The sequence below is a fragment of the Corvus hawaiiensis genome, chromosome 29, assembly GCF_020740725.1.
Source record: "Corvus hawaiiensis isolate bCorHaw1 chromosome 29, bCorHaw1.pri.cur, whole genome shotgun sequence".
In the NCBI taxonomy this organism is placed as follows: domain Eukaryota; kingdom Metazoa; phylum Chordata; class Aves; order Passeriformes; family Corvidae; genus Corvus; species Corvus hawaiiensis.
In genome coordinates, this window is record NC_063241.1 from 1,559,589 (window position 1) to 1,576,000 (window position 16,412).

The 16,412-nt window shown below is 60.8% G+C and overlaps 1 protein-coding gene across 1 annotated transcript; it reads left to right on the top strand.

The window, feature by feature from the left end:
* The first annotated feature begins 430 nt into the window (after positions 1-430).
* Positions 431-11,568, top strand: LOC125318054 (Fc receptor-like protein 4). Its single transcript, XM_048288411.1, has 10 exons — positions 431-495; positions 1,099-1,119; positions 1,208-1,438; positions 8,413-8,676; positions 8,792-9,685; positions 9,809-10,111; positions 10,191-10,277; positions 10,683-10,704; positions 10,792-10,871; positions 10,954-11,568. The coding sequence occupies exons 1-10, from the start codon at positions 465-467 to the stop codon at positions 11,067-11,069; spliced, it is 2,049 nt and encodes a 682-aa protein (XP_048144368.1). The 5' UTR covers positions 431-464; the 3' UTR covers positions 11,070-11,568.
* Positions 11,569-16,412: the final 4,844 nt, after the last annotated feature.

Sequence of the window (16,412 nt, forward strand, 5' to 3'; positions counted from 1 at the left end):
GGACCCCCATTCCCCTGAGAACCCGACCGTGGGAGCCTCATTCCCTGTGTCCCCCTTTTCTAGGAACCCCATCCTGGGTCTCCTGTTGCCCAGCATCTCCATCCCCTTCCCCTCAACCCCTTTGCCCCCCATTCCCTCAGGACCCCCATCCTGAGGACCCCCCGACACATGGGGACCCCCATTCCCCAGACAGACACTCCCTGTCACTTCCCCTCTCTCCCCATTCCCCTGGGACACCCATCCTGACATCCCCACATCCCCTGAGCCCCGCACTCCTGGGAACACCATGTCCCACCATGTCCCCAGCCTGTCCCCTGCTGCGTCTCCACCCTGCAACACCCTGCCCCCACCAAGGGCCACCAACATGTGGGGACAAGACGTGACCTCGCTTCCTGCCCGCCACCCAGGGGACAGGTGGCCCCGGCAGCATGTGACAGCCAGACCGGGTGGCCAGGGACACCGGCATGGCCGGGAAGGTGGCGCTGCTCCTGTGGGGTGAGTGCCCCGGGCATGGGCCTGACGCCCCGGGGATGGGCCCTGGTGAGGCAGAGAGCAGTGGGGAGGGGGCACAGGAGGGCTGCCTGGTCCCCTGAGGTCCCCAAGGGCAGCAGAGCCCGAGCATGGGCATGGACCCCTTAATGTGACCGGAGTCGTGGGGTGGCTGTGGGGACAGGGCCAGGGGGACAGGGATGGAGGGAGTGGGATGTAGCAAAAGGAACCTTGGGGCTGGGGCAGCTGTGGGGACAGGGCCAGGGGGACAGGGATGCTGGGACAGGGACAAGGGCCAAGCACCATCAGGATGGGCCACAGGGCCAGGTGCCATTGGGATGGGATCATGGGCAGAGGGCCGTGGGGATGTGGCCGTGGGGACAGGTGCTGTGGGGTGGGTGGAGGTGACTTGTCCAAGCATGGGGTGTCCACAGTGTCCCCATGTCCTGCCTCAGCCCCGGGTGACAGAGGTGTCCCTGTCCTCAAGACCTCCATGCTAAACCGGTGACCCCGTGGGGACAGTCTGGGGACAGCCCCACACTCTGTGCCCCGGGTGCCGCTGTCCTTGCGGTGCCACCCCCACCCAGCCCTGTTCCTTCTCCCTTCCAGCCCAGACCCTCGGCCTCGCTGGTGAGTCCTCAGGGGGATGCCCCATCTCCGCTCTGCTGTCCCCATCCCGCGCTGGCCCTGGCAGGCTGGTGTCCCCTGTCACCCGCAGGCGCCCAGACCACCCAGCTCCTCGTGCAGCCCCCCTGGACACCGCCGGTGCTGTGGGACCGGGTGACACTGACCTGCCAGGGCTCGGGCACTGCCGCTGCCACCACCTGGTACAAGGACGGGCAGCACTGGCAGCTGCAGGGACCCGACCGATTCCGTGTCACCGAGAGTGGCACCTACCAGTGTGACAGACCCAGCACCGGGCGCAGTCCCCCCATGAGCGTCTCCAATGGTGAGGGGGAATCTTAAATGATCAGGGTGGTCCCCAGTGGGTCTGGGTGGGCTCCACTCTGTGGGTGGCCTCACCTCCTCGAGTGTCGAAAGTCTGTCCCCTGCATACCGGGACGTCCCAGTGCCTCCCAGTGCGTCCCAGTGCACCCCACTGCATCCCAGTGTAATGGGATCCTCATGGCAACAACAGTACCATGAGGTTACCCCTGCTGTTCCTGGGATCATCCCGGGCAATGGAGACGCCCCCCCTGAGGTCCCCGCTGCTGTGGGGACTCACCTCGGACCTGTCTCGAGCCCCTCAGTGTGATGGGACCCTCCTGTCCCACAGACCGGCTGGTGCTTCAGGTGCCGGCGCAGGCACTGCTGGAGGGGGACACGGTGACACTGCGCTGCCGGAACAGGAAGGATACGTCAGTCACCGGGGTGCGATTTTACCAGGACGAGAAGGATTTGGAAGGGCCACTCAAGGGGGCAGAGCTGTCCCTGTCTCCCCTGCAGCTGCACCACAGCGGCTGCTACCGCTGCGAGGGCTTGGAGGGCTTCAGGCTGTCACGGTCAGTGCCGGTGACAGTGACAGTGCACGGTGAGCACCCCACAGCGGGAACTCCAATATCCCGACAGCCCCAAACCACTTCCCAGGGACTCGGGGTCACTGTCCCCCCTCCCATCTGCTTCCCAGAGCTCTTCTCGGTGCCGGTGCTGGAGGGTCCCCCCGAGCCCGCCGAGGGGTCCCCCCTGAATCTCAGCTGCCTCAGCACCCCCAGCCCCCTGCGGCCCCGAGTCCCCCTCCTGCACCTCTTCTACCGGGACGGGCGGTTGGTGGGGGGCCCGCAGGGGTCCCCGCAGCTCCTGCTGCCCGCCGTGGGGGTCTCCCACTCGGAGAATTACAGCTGCCAGGTGCGCTCCGAGCGGGGGGCCGTGCGGAAGAGCAGCGCCTGGCTCTGCGTCACGGTGCGCAGTGAGTGCGGGGATGGGCGCGGGGAGCCCCGACAGCCGCCACGGGTCCCCCAGTCCTGCTCAACCCTCTGCGTGCCTCTCTGCCTTCCCAGGTCCTTTCCTGGACCCTCCCTTCACATTCCCTGATCCCTGCATCCCTCACTGAGTCCCCTCACCCCTCCCTAAGAACACCTCTCCCTCTCTTAGGTCCCTCCATGGTCCACAGGTCCCATCCATGTCTGGCTCCACAAAACCTTCCCTGTGGTTCCCTGCAATCTTCTCCAGGTCTCCCCTCCCTTAATCACCCATCTCTCCCTGGGGTCGCTTCCAGCCCTTACAAGCCTCCCTCCCATATCTTGTCCTCCTTCTTCATCACTGGGATCCCCCCACCCCTCCCTGATACTCCCCTTCCCTGAGTCCTTCACTGGTCCCTGATGTCTCCAATCCCTCCCAGGTGCCCCATTCCCTTTCTGCCCTTCCTGCAGGGGTCCCGCTCTCGGGGGTGTCCGTGTCGGCGCAGCCCCCCGGGGCACAGGTGGCACTGGGGGACCGCCTGGTGCTGAGCTGCGCAGTGGCCTCGGGGACAGGTCCCCTGTCCTTCTCCTGGCACCGGGGGGACTCGTGGGCACTGCTGGGCACTGGCCCCCACCTGGAGCTGCGCCACGTTGGGGACGATGACAGCGGCCACTACCAGTGCAGGGCCAGCAACGGGCACAGTGTGGCTGAGAGTGTCCCCCTGAATGTCACCGTCCTGGGTGAGCGGGATTCTCAGGAATGGGGAGACCCCACCCATGACATCCCCATCCCCCCATGCCAGATGCCAGCCCCGTCTGTGTCTCCGCAGTGCCCGTGGCCAATGCCACCATCAGCCCCGGTGCCCTGGCACAGCCGGTGCGCGCAGGTGACCCCGTGACCCTGCGCTGCTCGGTGCAGGTGGGCTCAGCCCCTGTCACCTTCACCTGGCTGCGCAACGGCCGCGAGGTGGCCCAGGGTCCCCTCCTGGAGCTCGGGGACGTCCATGTGGGACATTCCGGCACCTACCAGTGCGTGGCCACCAACCAGCTGGGACAGGATGGGTACCGCGTGTTCCGGGTGCTCAGCCCTGAGCTGGCACTGACGGTGACACGGCGGGGACACTGGGACACAGGTGGGCTCACTCGGGGTTGCTGGAGGGTGCAGAAGCCCCGGCATGGCAGCTGCCCCTGATGTGGCCCCCTCTGTCCCCAGCAGTGGCTGTGAACATCGGCAGGAGCCTCCTGTTCCTGGCCCTGCTCCTGGGTGTCATCGGGGGCTGTCACTGGTGGCACCGCCTGGGTGGGTGACAATGGGGCCAACGGGGGTGCTGGAGTGAGGGGAAGCCCCCAGAGTGGGGGGGCGATGGGGCAGCAGCCACAGCCCCTGAGCTGGGGGAAACGGAGCCCACAGTGACCTCGGCTGGGGGTCCTGGGGGCTTGAGGAGGATTCTGGAGGGTCTTGGTTGGGCTCCAGGGGCAGCCCTGGGTGGGCTTTGAGGAACATTGAGCTGGCAGAGGGAGCTCCTGGAGGGTTTGGGGAGTTGATGGAGGGCTGTGCAGGGATGTTGAGGGTACATTGTGGGGTCCTGGGGGAGTTTAGGGGTGCCCATCCCTGTTGGGCTTGGGGTTGTGGGGGCTCAGGGGGTCCGGGGCACCGGGGGGCTCAGGGGCACTGCAGTGGTGCAGAAGTTCTGAGGGATCAGGAGTGCTTGGAGTGTCCAGGGGGGAATCAGTGGTGCAATGGGAATCGGGGCTCCAGTGGGGTTTTGGGGGTCCCATGGGTGGTCGGAGCTGCCGCGATTCCAGGAAGGTCCAGGGGTCTCGGGGTCCCCAAGGTCACCCCCTCCCCTTTTCCTTGCAGCTGCCAGGAAGCCCCAGGACAGGCGAGTGGGGGGGCTCCGGCCGTGACTCCCCTTTCCCCCTTCCCCAGACACCCCCTCAGGCCCCCCCTTATCCCAGCAGGGCCCCCCGGAGGAGGGGGAGCTGCTGGAGCCCCACGACGTGGGCAGCGAGAGGGCGGGGGGTGAGTACGGGGCTGGGGACAGGGACACGTCCCCCACGGGTGTCACCCCCTCCCGGGTCCCCACAACCGCTCTCTCTGTCAGTGCCCCCACGGGTGCCCCCCGGCCCTGCCCCCCCTCGGCATCCACAAGTGACCAACGCGGAGCTGCCGGGACCCTACGAGGGACAGCAGGACCCCGGTGCCACCTACGAGAGTGTGATGTGACCCTGGGGGGAAATTGGGGATCACTGGGAGGCATCGAGTCCCCCCAGGGGTCCCTCACTGCCCTTCACAGCACCCCAGGGCCTCCCCATTCCCCCTCCCAGTGCCGGGGGTGGGGCACAGGACCCTTTTGCCTCTTCTTGGACCCAAAAGGCAGCGTTTGGATTAAAGCGGGAGAAATGGGGTTGGTTTGTTCAGCTCTGCCTGCTCAGCTCGGGAAGGAGGAGGGTCCCGCTCAGGGTGCTGAGCAGATCCTTGTGGGATTTGCCTGAGTTTTGGGGCTCCCTCAGTGCCTTGGGCAGAGGGACAAAATGATCCATTGCTGCATTTCCGGGCTGCTTCCCTCGCAGCTGCCCCTGCAGGGGCACTTTCCAGCCAGCCCTGCTCTGCAAACCATCAAAGGCCCTCGCAGAGCCACTGCTTGGGCTCCCCTTGGCTTTTGTGCTTCTCACAGGCCTGAGCAAACCACAGCCACGCCTTTTCCCCCACACAATTCTCACCTTGCAGCAGCTCTAAAGCTGCAAGAGTCAAAGCCCAGGGGGCAGGGAGGACCCTCAGGTCGTGGCTGCCCCTGGGGCTGGCCAGAGCAGGGCTGGCCAATGCCCATCCCTGCGCAGTGGGGCTGTGGCGTGGCCTGGCCCCACCCTTGGATGGCCACTGGCTGCACGGAGGAGTTTGGGAGCTGCTTCCTGCCTGGGGCTCCATTCCCAAGCTGCTCTTGCCAGCTCAGATCCTGCAGGGGATGAGTGAGAATGGTGAAGTCTGGAATAGGTTTTCTCCCAAAACCAATAAACCCAAAGTGTCCCAACCCCCCAGGACGGAAACCTCGTGTGGGGGTAGTGGGATCAGGAGGGGGGGGGGGGGCAGCCCCACAACAGCTTCAGCCCCCCCCCATTTGTGGTGTCTCAGTGGTGTGGTATCAATTTTTGGCCAAATCAGCCATTTGCAGAAGGAAAAAAGCTCCATTTTTCCATGCGGGTGTTGAGGCAGAGGGGGCAGGTTGGTGCTCAGGCGTTGTGGGCAGAGCGGGGCACAGCCAGGAGTGTCCCGAGCGTTTCATCTGCAGGGTCTCATCCATTTCCTGGTTGCCAGCGCTGAGACCCTGCCAGGGCTGGGGGCTTGGGGTGGCTGTGGGAGGTTGTGGCGGGATCTGTGCCCTCCCCGACTGACACCCACACCCTGTCACCCCCACTGGCACCCCGTGGGGCTTCTCTCCCACAGAAGGGTCACAGGGGGCTGCAGGATGGGGAAGAGGGGCTGCACCTTGGGGGATCCCAAAGGGGGACTGGGGGCTCCCAGAGTGGAGGGGAGCGTCAAGGGGAAGGGACATAGAAGGGACAGGGCACCCTCAAATTTGTGCCCTGCAGAGGTCACAGTGCCCAAGAAGGGACAGTGGGAGCCAGCAGGGCCCTTCCAGGACAGGGGTCCCCAGGATGTGCCACCACTGGGTAAGAGACCCCCCCCCCCCAGGAATGTGTCCAGACACCCCCCCCAGCACCGCCATCCCCTAGGACAGGACCCCACGGCCGGCCAGGATGGGGCAGCCCTGGGAGCAGGATCCCCCCTGGACGTGTCAACCCCAGAACAGGGACCCCCCAGGACAGGACCCCTCTGGATGTGCCCCCCCAGGTCAGAACCCATCCCCTGTCTGACTCTCAGCACAAACGGCCTCTTCCTTCTGCTGCCCGAGAGAGAAAGTGAAAGTGTTGGGGGGCACAGCCCAACACCCCCATCCCCCACTGCCCCCCACCCCTCTCTGTGCCCCCGCACCCCCTATTCCCCCTGCACAGGGTCCCCCCAACCTGTTCCCTGCTCAGGAGCTCCCCAGGATCACTGAGCCGCACACTGGGGGGTGAGGCAGCGTGGCACAAACGTGAGGAAATGAAGGACAAAAGAGAAATCAAGAGGAAAAAGCCAAAGGGTGGGGGGGACACAGAACCGGAGCTACCCAGGACCCCCCTGTGATGCCGCCCCAGGTAATGAGCGCCCCGGGGTGGCTGTGCTGGGCCCTGAGTCACCCCAAAATCTGAGGCACCCGGTGAAGGAGCTGCGACCCACGAGCCCCCCCAGCCACTGCTCATCCCTGGGACCCCCATTCCCCTGGGAACCCGACCGTGGCAGCCCCATTCCCTGTGTCCCCCTTTTCTTGAAGCCCCATCCTGGGTCTCCTGTTGCCCAGCATCTCTGTCCCCTACCCCCCACCCCCTTTGCCCCCCATTCCCTCAGTACACCCATCCTGGGGACCCGCCGACACATGGGGACCCCCATTCCCCCAGACAGACACTCCCTGTCACTTCCCCACTCTCCCCATTCCCCTGGGACACCCATCCTGAGATCCCCACATGCCCTGAGCCCCCCAATCCTGGGAACACCATGTCCCACCATGTCCCCAGCCTGTCCCCTGCTGTGTCTCCACCCTGCCCCCACCCTGCAACACCCTGCCCCCACGAAGAGCCACCAGCACCGTGACATCGCTTCCTTCCATTTGGTCCCAAGAGCCACAACGCAGGGGACAGGTGGCCCCGGCAGCGTGTGACAGCCAGCCCGGGTGACCGAGGACACTGGGATGGCCAGGAAGGTGGCACTGCTCCTGTGGGGTGAGTGCCCCGGGCACGGGCCTGACGCCCCGGGGATGGGCCCTGGTGAGGCAGAGAGCGGTGGGGAGGGGGCAGAGGGGGCTGCAGGGTGCCCTGAGGTCCCCAGGGTCAGCAGAGCCCGAGCATGGGCATGGAGCCCTTAAATGTGACCGGAGTAATGAGGGAGCTGTGGGGACTGGAATAGGGGGGGACAGGAATGGAGGGAGTGGGATGTAGCAAAAGGAACCTTGGGGCTGGGCCAGGTGTGAGGACAGGGCCAGGGGGACAGGGATGCAGGTACAGGGACAAGGGCCAGGCACCATCAGGATGGGCCACAGGGCCAGGTGCCATTGGGATGGGATCATGGGCAGAGGGCCGTGGGGATGTGGCCATGGGGACAGGTGCTGTGGGGTGGGTGGAGGTGACTTGTCCAAGCATGGGGTGTCCACAGTGTCCCCATGTCCTGCCTCAGCCCAGGGTGACAGAGATGTCCCTGTCCTCAAGACCTCCGTGCTAAACCGGTGACCCCGTGGGGACAGTTTGGGGACAGCCCCACACTCCGTGCCCCGGGTGCCGCTGTCCCCGCGGTGCCACCCCCACCCAGCCCTGTCCCTTCTCCCTTCCAGCCCAGACCCTCGGCCTCGCTGGTGAGTCCTCGGGGGGATGCCACATCCCTGCCCTGCTGTCCCCATCCTGCACTGGCCCTGGCAGGCTGGTGTCCCCTGTCACCCGCAGGCACCCAGACCACCCAGCTCCTCGTGGAGCCCCCCTGGACGCTGCCGGTGCTGTGGGACCGGGTGACACTGACCTGCCAGGGCTCGGGCACCGCCGCTGCCATCACCTGGTACAAGGACGGGCAGCGCTGGTGGCTGCAGGGACCCGACCGATTCCGTGTCACCGACAGTGGCACCTACAAATGTTACAGACCCGGCACCGGGATGAGCCCCCCCGTCAGCGTCTTAAATGGTGAGGGGGGTTTGGTGTCCACAGCCTGGGCCCGCGGAATCCCCGAGGGCTCTGGGTGGGCTCTGCTCCATGGGTCACCCCCCCTTCGTGTGACGAGAGGCCCTCGGTGTCCTGCACACGGGGACATCCCAGAGTATCCCAGTGCAAGCAGACCCTCGTGTTGGCACTGAGGACCCCTGGTGTGATGCAAACGGGGCGTCCCGGTGCCATCGGGACCCCACGGATCCCCACGGTGTGACGGGACCCCCCTGTCTCCCAGACTGGCTGGTGCTGCAGGTGCCGGTGCAGGCGCTGCTGGAGGGGGACACGGTGACACTGCGCTGCCAGGGGTGGCAGAACAAACCGGTGGCCTCGGTGTCCTTCTACCGTGAGGAGAAACAACTGCAGAGGTTCCGCGATGGGACTGAGCTGTCCCTGTCCCCTCTGCGGCTGCACCACAGCGGCCGCTACCGCTGCAGGGGCTGGGTGGACTCTGTGCTGTCACGGTGGAAGGAGTCAGCACCGGTGACAGTGAAGGTGCATGGTGAGCACCCCACAGCCGCCACCCTGACACCCCCACACCCCCACACCTCAGCACCCCCACAGCCCCTTCACAGCAGGCTCGGAGTCACATTTCCCCCACCCTGTCTCCTTCCCAGAGCTGTTCCCGGTGCCGGTGCTGGAGGGTCCTCCTGAGCCTACCGAGGGGTCCTCCTTGAATCTCAGCTGCCTCAGCCCCCCCAGCCCCCTGCGGCCCCGAGCCCCCCTCCTGCACCTCTTCTACCGGCACGGGCAGTTGGTGGGGGGCCCGCAGGGGTCCCCGCAGCTCCTGCTGCCCGCCGTGGGGGTCTCCCACTCGGGGAATTACAGCTGCCAGGTGCGCTCCGAGCGGGGGCCGTGGGGAAGAGCAGCACCCGGCTCCGCGTCACGGTGCGCAGTGAGTGCAGGGATGGGCGCGGGGAGCCCCGACAGCCGCCACGGGTCCCCCAGTCCTGTCTGGGAACACCCAGCTCTCCCTGACCCCTGCCCAGTGTCCTCCCATCCCTTCCCACTTCCTTCCTTAGGTCCCACCATCCCCTTCTGGGTCCCCACCCGGCCCTGGAGTCCCCCCCATCCCTCTCCAGGTGTCCCCTCCCTAAACCCCCCATCCTTCCTTGGGGTCCCTTCCCACCCTTTCCAAGCTGTTCCCAGGCTCCCTGCCCCATCTTCTTCACAGGGGTCCCCTCGTCCCTCCCCCACCCTCCCCGGGTCCTTCACTGTCCTCTGGTGTCCCCCTCCCACAGGGGTCCCGCTCTCGGGGGTGTCCGTGTCGGTGCAGCCCCCCGGGGGACAGGTGGCACTGGGGGACCGCCTGGTGCTGAGCTGCACGGTGGCCGCGGGTACAGGTCTCCTGTCCTTCTCCTGGCACCGGGGGGACTCGTGGGCACTTCTGGGCACTGGCCTCCGCCTGGAGCTGCACCACGTTGGGGACAATGACAGCGGCCACTACCAGTGCAGGGCCAGCAACGGGGACAGCGTGGCCGAGAGTGTCCCCCTGAATGTCACCGTCCTGGGTGAGCAGGACACCAGAAATGGGGTGACCCCATCCACGGTAAACCCTATCATGCCCATCCCATTTTGATCCCGCCGTTCCCATCCCCCCAAGCCAGGTGCCAGCCCCGTCTGTGTCTCCGCAGTGCCCGTGGCCAATGCCACCATCAGCCCCGGTGCCCTGGCACAGCCGGTGCGCGCAGGTGACCCCGTGACCCTGCGCTGCTCGGTGCAGGTGGGCTCAGCCCCTGTCACCTTCACCTGGCTGCGCAACGGGAGCGAGGTGGCCCAGGGTCCCCTCCTGGAGCTCGGCGACGTCCATGTGGGACATTCCGGCACCTACCAGTGCGTGGCCACCAACCAGCTGGGACAGGACGGGCACCACGTGTTCCGGGCTCTCACCCCCGAGCTGGCACTGACGGTGACACCGCGGGCACACTGGGACACAGGTGGGCTCACCGGGAGTCAATGGGATTGCAGCATCCCCGGAGTGACTGGTGATCCTGATGTGTCCCCCTCTGTCCCCAGCAGTGGCCGCAGGGGTTGCCGGGTCCCTCCTGTTCCTGCTCCTGCTCGTGGGTGTCATTGTGGGCTGTCACCGGTGGCAGCGCCTGGGTGGGTGACAGTGGGGCCGACGGGGACCCTGGGGAGCTGGGAGGCCACCGAGAATGTGGGGATGATGGGGCAGCACCCACAGCCCCTGACTTGGGCAGTGCTGAGTTCCCAGTCACCTTTGCTCGAGGTCCTCAAGGATTAGGGTTGGTGTTGGAGGGTGGTGCAGGGATGCAGGGGGTTCTTTCAGGAATCCTGGGGCAGTTTGGAGGGTGCCCATCCCTGCCAGCCTTGAGGCTCTGGGGGCATCAGGACATGGGGCACTGGTGTGGGTCAGGGTTTCTGGGGGGCTCCAGGAATGCTGGGGGTGTCCTGGGGGAAAGTGAGAGCCCTGTCGGGGTTGAGGATTCCCGAGGGTGGTCAGGGCCTTGGGGACCCCATAGTCACCCCCACCCTTTTCCTTTGCAGCCTCCAGGAAGCACCAGGAAAGGTGAGTGGGGGGCTCCAGCCATGACCCCCCCTTTTACCCCAACCCCAAGACCTCCCATTCCCTCTCACACATCCCCCATCCCTGCAGGGCTCCCCCGGAGCCCCCGGCCTCTCTGGAGGAGGGGGAGGTGCTGTACACCCACGTCACGAGGACGAAGCGGACGCAGGGTGAGTCCGGGGTGGGACACACACAGGGACACGTCACCCACGGGGAGTGTCACAGAGATGCCACAGCCAGGGTCTCCTGCAGGGCCCACCCGCACCGCTCCGCCCCAGGATACCCAAGTGACCTACGCGGAGCTGCCGGGACCCCACGGGCGACCGCGGGCACCCAGTGACATCTACGGGAACGTGCTGGGGCACTGAGGGCGCTGGGGGACACTGGAGGACCCGACTGACTTCTGTTGGGACCAAAATGCAGCTTTTTGCTGAAACTGGGAGAAATGGTGTTTCTTTATTCAGCTTTCTCCTGCTTTAGGAACGGGATTCTCCAATTTCCTGCTTCTACTAAAAACTTTCTCTCCCCATCCGGCTGCGGAGGGCAGTGAGAGAGCGGCTTTGGTGGGTGCGGGGCATGCGGGCAGCGTCAGCCCACGGCAAGGCAGGAAGGAGGAGGGTCCCGCTCAGGGTGCTGAGCAGATCCTTGTGGCATTTGCCTGAGTTTTGGGGCTCCCTCAGTGCCTTGGGCAGAGGGACAAAATGATGCATTGCTGCATTTCCGGGCTGCTTCCCTCGCAGCTGCCCCTGCAGGGGCGCTTTCCAGCCAGCCCTGCTCTGCAAACCATCAAAGGCCCTCGCTCGCAGAGCCACTGCTTGGGCTCCCCTTGGCTTTTGTGCTTCTCGCAGGCTTGAGCAAAACACAGCCACGCCTTTTCCCCCACACAATTCTCACCTTGCAGCAGCTCTAAAACAGTGAGAGTCAAAGCCCAGGGGGCGGGGGGGACCCTCAGGTCCTGGCTGAGGCAGCTGGTGGCAGAGCAGAGCTGCGCCTAGCTGAAACACGCGCTGGAGCAGGGCGTGGGGGGGTTGTTGCTCGGGGTCCCTGACAAGACTTTGGCACGATGCCAGGCAGCAGCAATGCAGCTGAGAGCAGAGGCGGCAGCGCACGGGGAGCTGTGCAGTGCAGCATCCTGCAGCAAGCTCAACAGGTCGGCATGGCTGCCCTGTTGAAAACCATAGAGTTGTCAGCACCCAGAAAGCGATATACTGAAATAGTTCAAGGGAAATCAGAGTCATTCCTCTCTTTTGTAGAGAAAGTTGCTGCTTCTCTCGAGAAGCAGGTTGAGGATGACGGGTTAAGACAGTTGTTGTTAAGGCAGTTAGTGAGAGATAATGCAAATGAGGAGTACAGAAAAATCATAGATGCTTTACCAGGGGATCCTGAGGTAATAGACATGGTCAAAGCCTGCGCTAAGGTGGGATCTGGGAACCAGAGAAGGTCTGCTTTGGCTGCGTTCCTGCAGCCTGTTCACGCATCTTCTGGTCGTGAACCAAAGCAACCAAAACAGGTGAAAAAACGGAAGCGGCCTAAGCCGAGTCAAAAAGAGAACACACCGATCCCCCAGTGCAAGAGGTGTGGCAGGCCAGGGCATTGTACGGGCTACTGTAGATCCCGGACTCATGCCGATGGTCGGCCGTTGCCGGGAAACTTCTGCCGGGGTACAAGGACGAGGAATTGCCCTCCGATGCAGTTGCTCCCCCAGAGAGTGGCACAGGTACAGGCACAGGCCTACCCAGCCACCCTAGAGACGGCACCCAAGGATCAGATGGCACCCACGGATCAGACGGGTTTGACGTCCACACCGCAGCCGCAGTCGTCTTAGACTCTAGCGGTATCTATAAGGTTCCCTTGGACGCATATGGACCCTTAGCCCAGGGATCCAGTGCGATGCTGGTGGAAAAACCTGCTGTTGCCCATCAAGGAATCTTAGTGCACTCCGGAGTTATTGATGCTGACTTTAAAGGTCAGATTTGCGCTATGGTCTCCATGCAAAAACCCCCTGTAACTATTCCTGAAAAGACGTGCCTTGCTAAATTAGTGCCTTTTAAGTCTTGTGTCCCCAGGATAGAACAACAAACTCATGAAGATAACGGCAATGGATCTACGGGACTTCTGCAGGCCTTCTGGACTGCAGACATCTCTGACCAAAGGCCACAGATGACATGTACCCTGATCCTGCCGAACTCCCATCCACCCCGGACTCAGCTTCGAGGTTTGATTGATATGGGTGCTGATGTAACTATCATCTCCTTCTCTGCATGGCCTCCCTCATGGCCTTTAGCCCCGGTGGGATTGGCCATCGCAGGATTAGGAGGAATCGCACAGAGCTATTTAAGCGAACGGCCTGTAGTGGTGAAGGATTCAGAGGGGCACCCAGCTACGATTAGGCCTTATGTTGCTACCACTTCCCTTAACCTTTGGGGGCGGGATGTGTTGGCAGCTTGGGGCGTACGGATTGGGACAAATTTTTAGCAGGGGTCACTGTGTGTAAGGGCGCACAGCATCCTACACTGCCTTTGAGGTGGCTGACTAACACACCAGTCTTTGAGCCGCAGTAGCCTCTACCAAAAGAGAAGTTAGACGCCCTTCATCAGCTAGTTCAGGAACAGTTACAACAGGGGCACCTTGAACCTTCTACTAGCCCCTGGAACACTCCTGTTTTCGTAAGTAAGAAGAAATCAGGGAAATGGAGATTATTGCAGGACCTCTGGAAAGTTAATACAGTAATGGAAGGTATGGGGGCATTGCAGCCTGGCATGCCCTCTCCCACCATGATTCCTACGGGGTGGGACATCCTGATCATTGTTTTAAAGGATTGTTTTTTCACAATTCCTTTGCATCCTGATGACAAACCAAATTTTGCCTTTACTGTGCCTGCCGTTAACAATGCTGAACCTGCTAAGAGATACCAATGGAAGGTCCTCCCTCAAGGGATGAGGAACAGCCCAATTATCTGTCAGTGGTATGTCGCCCAAGCTTTAGCCGGAGTTCGCAAGCAGTTTCCTGATGCACGCTGCTACCACTACATGGATGATATCCTGGTGGCAGCGTCCACTGAGGATGAGCTGCTGAGAATACAGCCTCAGCTGCTAGCTGCTCTGCATGCCTATGGATTAGAGGTAGCTCCGGAGAAAGTTCAACAGCATCCTCCTTGGAAATATTTAGGAGTGAAAATTTTGGACCAAACTATCCAACGCCAAGAGGTGCAATTCCTGGATTCAATTAAAACCTTGAATGATGCTCAGAAGCTGTTGGGTGTCATCAATTGGTTACGACCTTATTTAGGTCTAACTGCAAAGCAACTTTCCCCTCTTTTTAATACATTAAAAGGGGATCCTGATCTGAATTCACCTCGGGTGTTGACTCTAGAAGCGTGACAAGTGCTGCAGGAGGTCCAACGGCCTGTTTCCGCTTGTCAGGTTTATCGAGTGGATCCCTCCATTGTTATCACTGTTTTCATTACTATTCCAGACCTCCATCCTACAGGTATCATTGGCCAGTGGAATGCACAATGGCCTGATGCTTTGCATATCCTAGAATGGGTCTTTTTGCCTCACCAGCCAAAAAGGACTGTGACCAGAGTGTTTGAATTGGTCGCTTCTCTGATAATCAAATGCCGTCAATGGTGTTTGCAACTGATGGCTAGGATCCTGCAGTAATTGTCATTCCGATCTCAAAGGAATATTTTGAGTGGAGTCTCATCCATAGAGCTCCTTTGCAAAGCGCGCTGCAAAACTTTTCAGGGCAGATCACTTACCATCTGCCCAGCCATAAATTACTGCAGTTGGCAAAATTGACCGTACTTTCCTTGCGGCCGAGAAATAGTCGAGTACTGGTGCAAAGACCCACCGTCTTTACGGATGGTTCAGGGAAAACTGGGAAAGCCATTGTTACCTGGAAGGAGGGATTGGAATGGCAGGTGCTGAAGGAACACGAGTCAGGCTCTGCTCAGTTAGTTGAATTAAGGGCTGTTACCATGGCTTTTCAGCGATTCTCACAGGAACCTTTGAATTTGGTTACTGACTCTGCTTATGTAGCAGATATAACCCAATGCTTAGATTGTTCACTTTTGAAGGAGGTGAACAATGCGGCTCTGTTTTCGCTGTTGCAAACCTTGTGGTCTGCAATTCAGACTCGAGTGCATCCGTATTACATTCTGCACATTCGAAGCCACACCAATTTACCAGGGTTTCTAACAGAAGGCAATGCCAGGGCTGACACGCTGGCCAACCCTGCGTGGGTAGAACCTCAGCCTGACAAAATTGCACAAGCCAAGGCATCGCACGGTTTCTTCCATCAAAGTGCACATACCCTGCAGAAGCAGTTTCATTTAACGTCAACCGAGGCGCGCGACATTGTCAGTGCTTGTGTTGACTGTCATGGACTTGCTGCGCCGTTGCCAGCGGGGGTAAACCCCAGAGGGCTAAAAGCCTTGCAGATCTGGCAAACGGATGTAACTCACATCCCAGAATTTGGTCGGCTGAAATATGTGCACGTGTCTATTGACACTTTCTCCTCGGCTATGTGGGCTACTGCTCACACTGGAGAGAAGGGCCGTGATGTCATTGCCCATTGGAAATTGGCTTTCTCAGTCCTGGGCGTGCCAGCTTCTGTGAAAACCGATAATGGTCCTGCCTACGCCTCGGAGAAGACGCGACAGTTTTTACACCTATGGGGTGTAGACCATACCTTTGGTATCCCACATTCTCCTACTGGCCAAGCCATTGTCGAACGCGCTCATGGTACCTTGAAGCGTGTTTTGGACAAACAGAAAAGGGGAATGCATGGAGAAACCCCACAGAGCCGACTAGCAAAAGCTTTGTATACAATTAATCACCTTACAGTACCACAAAATTCAAAGAATCCTGTTATTCTGAATCATTTTCTCTCATTGCAGTCTGCAGACGAGACACAGCTGCCCTGGGCAAAAGTCTGGGTACGGAATTTACTCACTAACCAGTGGGAAGGCCCTCATGAACTTATCATTTGGGGTTCTGGGGATGCTTGTGTTTCCACAGATACTGGGGTACGGTGGCTACCTTCAAAATGCGTTTGCCCTGACCTACGGCACCAGAGGCAGAACAGGCAACCTCCAAATGATGACCAGAATGCCAACCACCCAAATGGCCACCAGAATGTAGATCATCAGCCTAATGACTCTTCTGATGATAACCAGGATGTCAACCATCAGGCAGATGGTCCTTCTACAAGCAGAGACTGGGATGGTCCTTCCACAAGCAGAGACTGGGATGGTCCTTCTACAGGCAGAGACTGGGATGGTCCTTCCACAAGCAGAGACTGAATTTTAAATTTCTTGTTATGGAGTCAGATAGTTAAAGCCTTAAGGACATATTTAGAATTAATAACTGATGTAGATTTCTATTTAGGATTAATAGTAGGGTTGTTATCTTATAAAACAAAAAGAGGGAATTGTAGGTACAAAAATGCTGTTAGCGAGTATTTTCTTGTTATTTTCTAAGTCCGTGAGAGACTTTTCTCTCTCACAGAAGAGGTAGCAGGGAATGTAAACAACCAAGCCACCTGCAACCTTGGAAAGTCTTGTTTATGGTATAGTAGAAAATATTTTGATAATGGATGTTTTAGGATTTTGGCCAATCACCCCCAAGGGGTGGCTGGTCCTTTGTCCAATTAGACTATGAAGAAAAAAGTCTATAAAGAGTTTGTAAAAGAATTAAATAAATCAATCT

Coding starts and splice junctions, on each gene's coding strand:
- LOC125318054 (XM_048288411.1), top strand. CDS start 465: ATGGCCGGGAAGGTGGCGCTGCTCCTGTGGG. Junction 1,120..1,207: donor CCAGACCCTCGGCCTCGCTG/GTGAGTCCTCAG, acceptor TGTCACCCGCAG/GCGCCCAGACCACCCAGCTC. Junction 8,677..8,791: donor GGTGACAGTGAAGGTGCATG/GTGAGCACCCCA, acceptor TCTCCTTCCCAG/AGCTGTTCCCGGTGCCGGTG.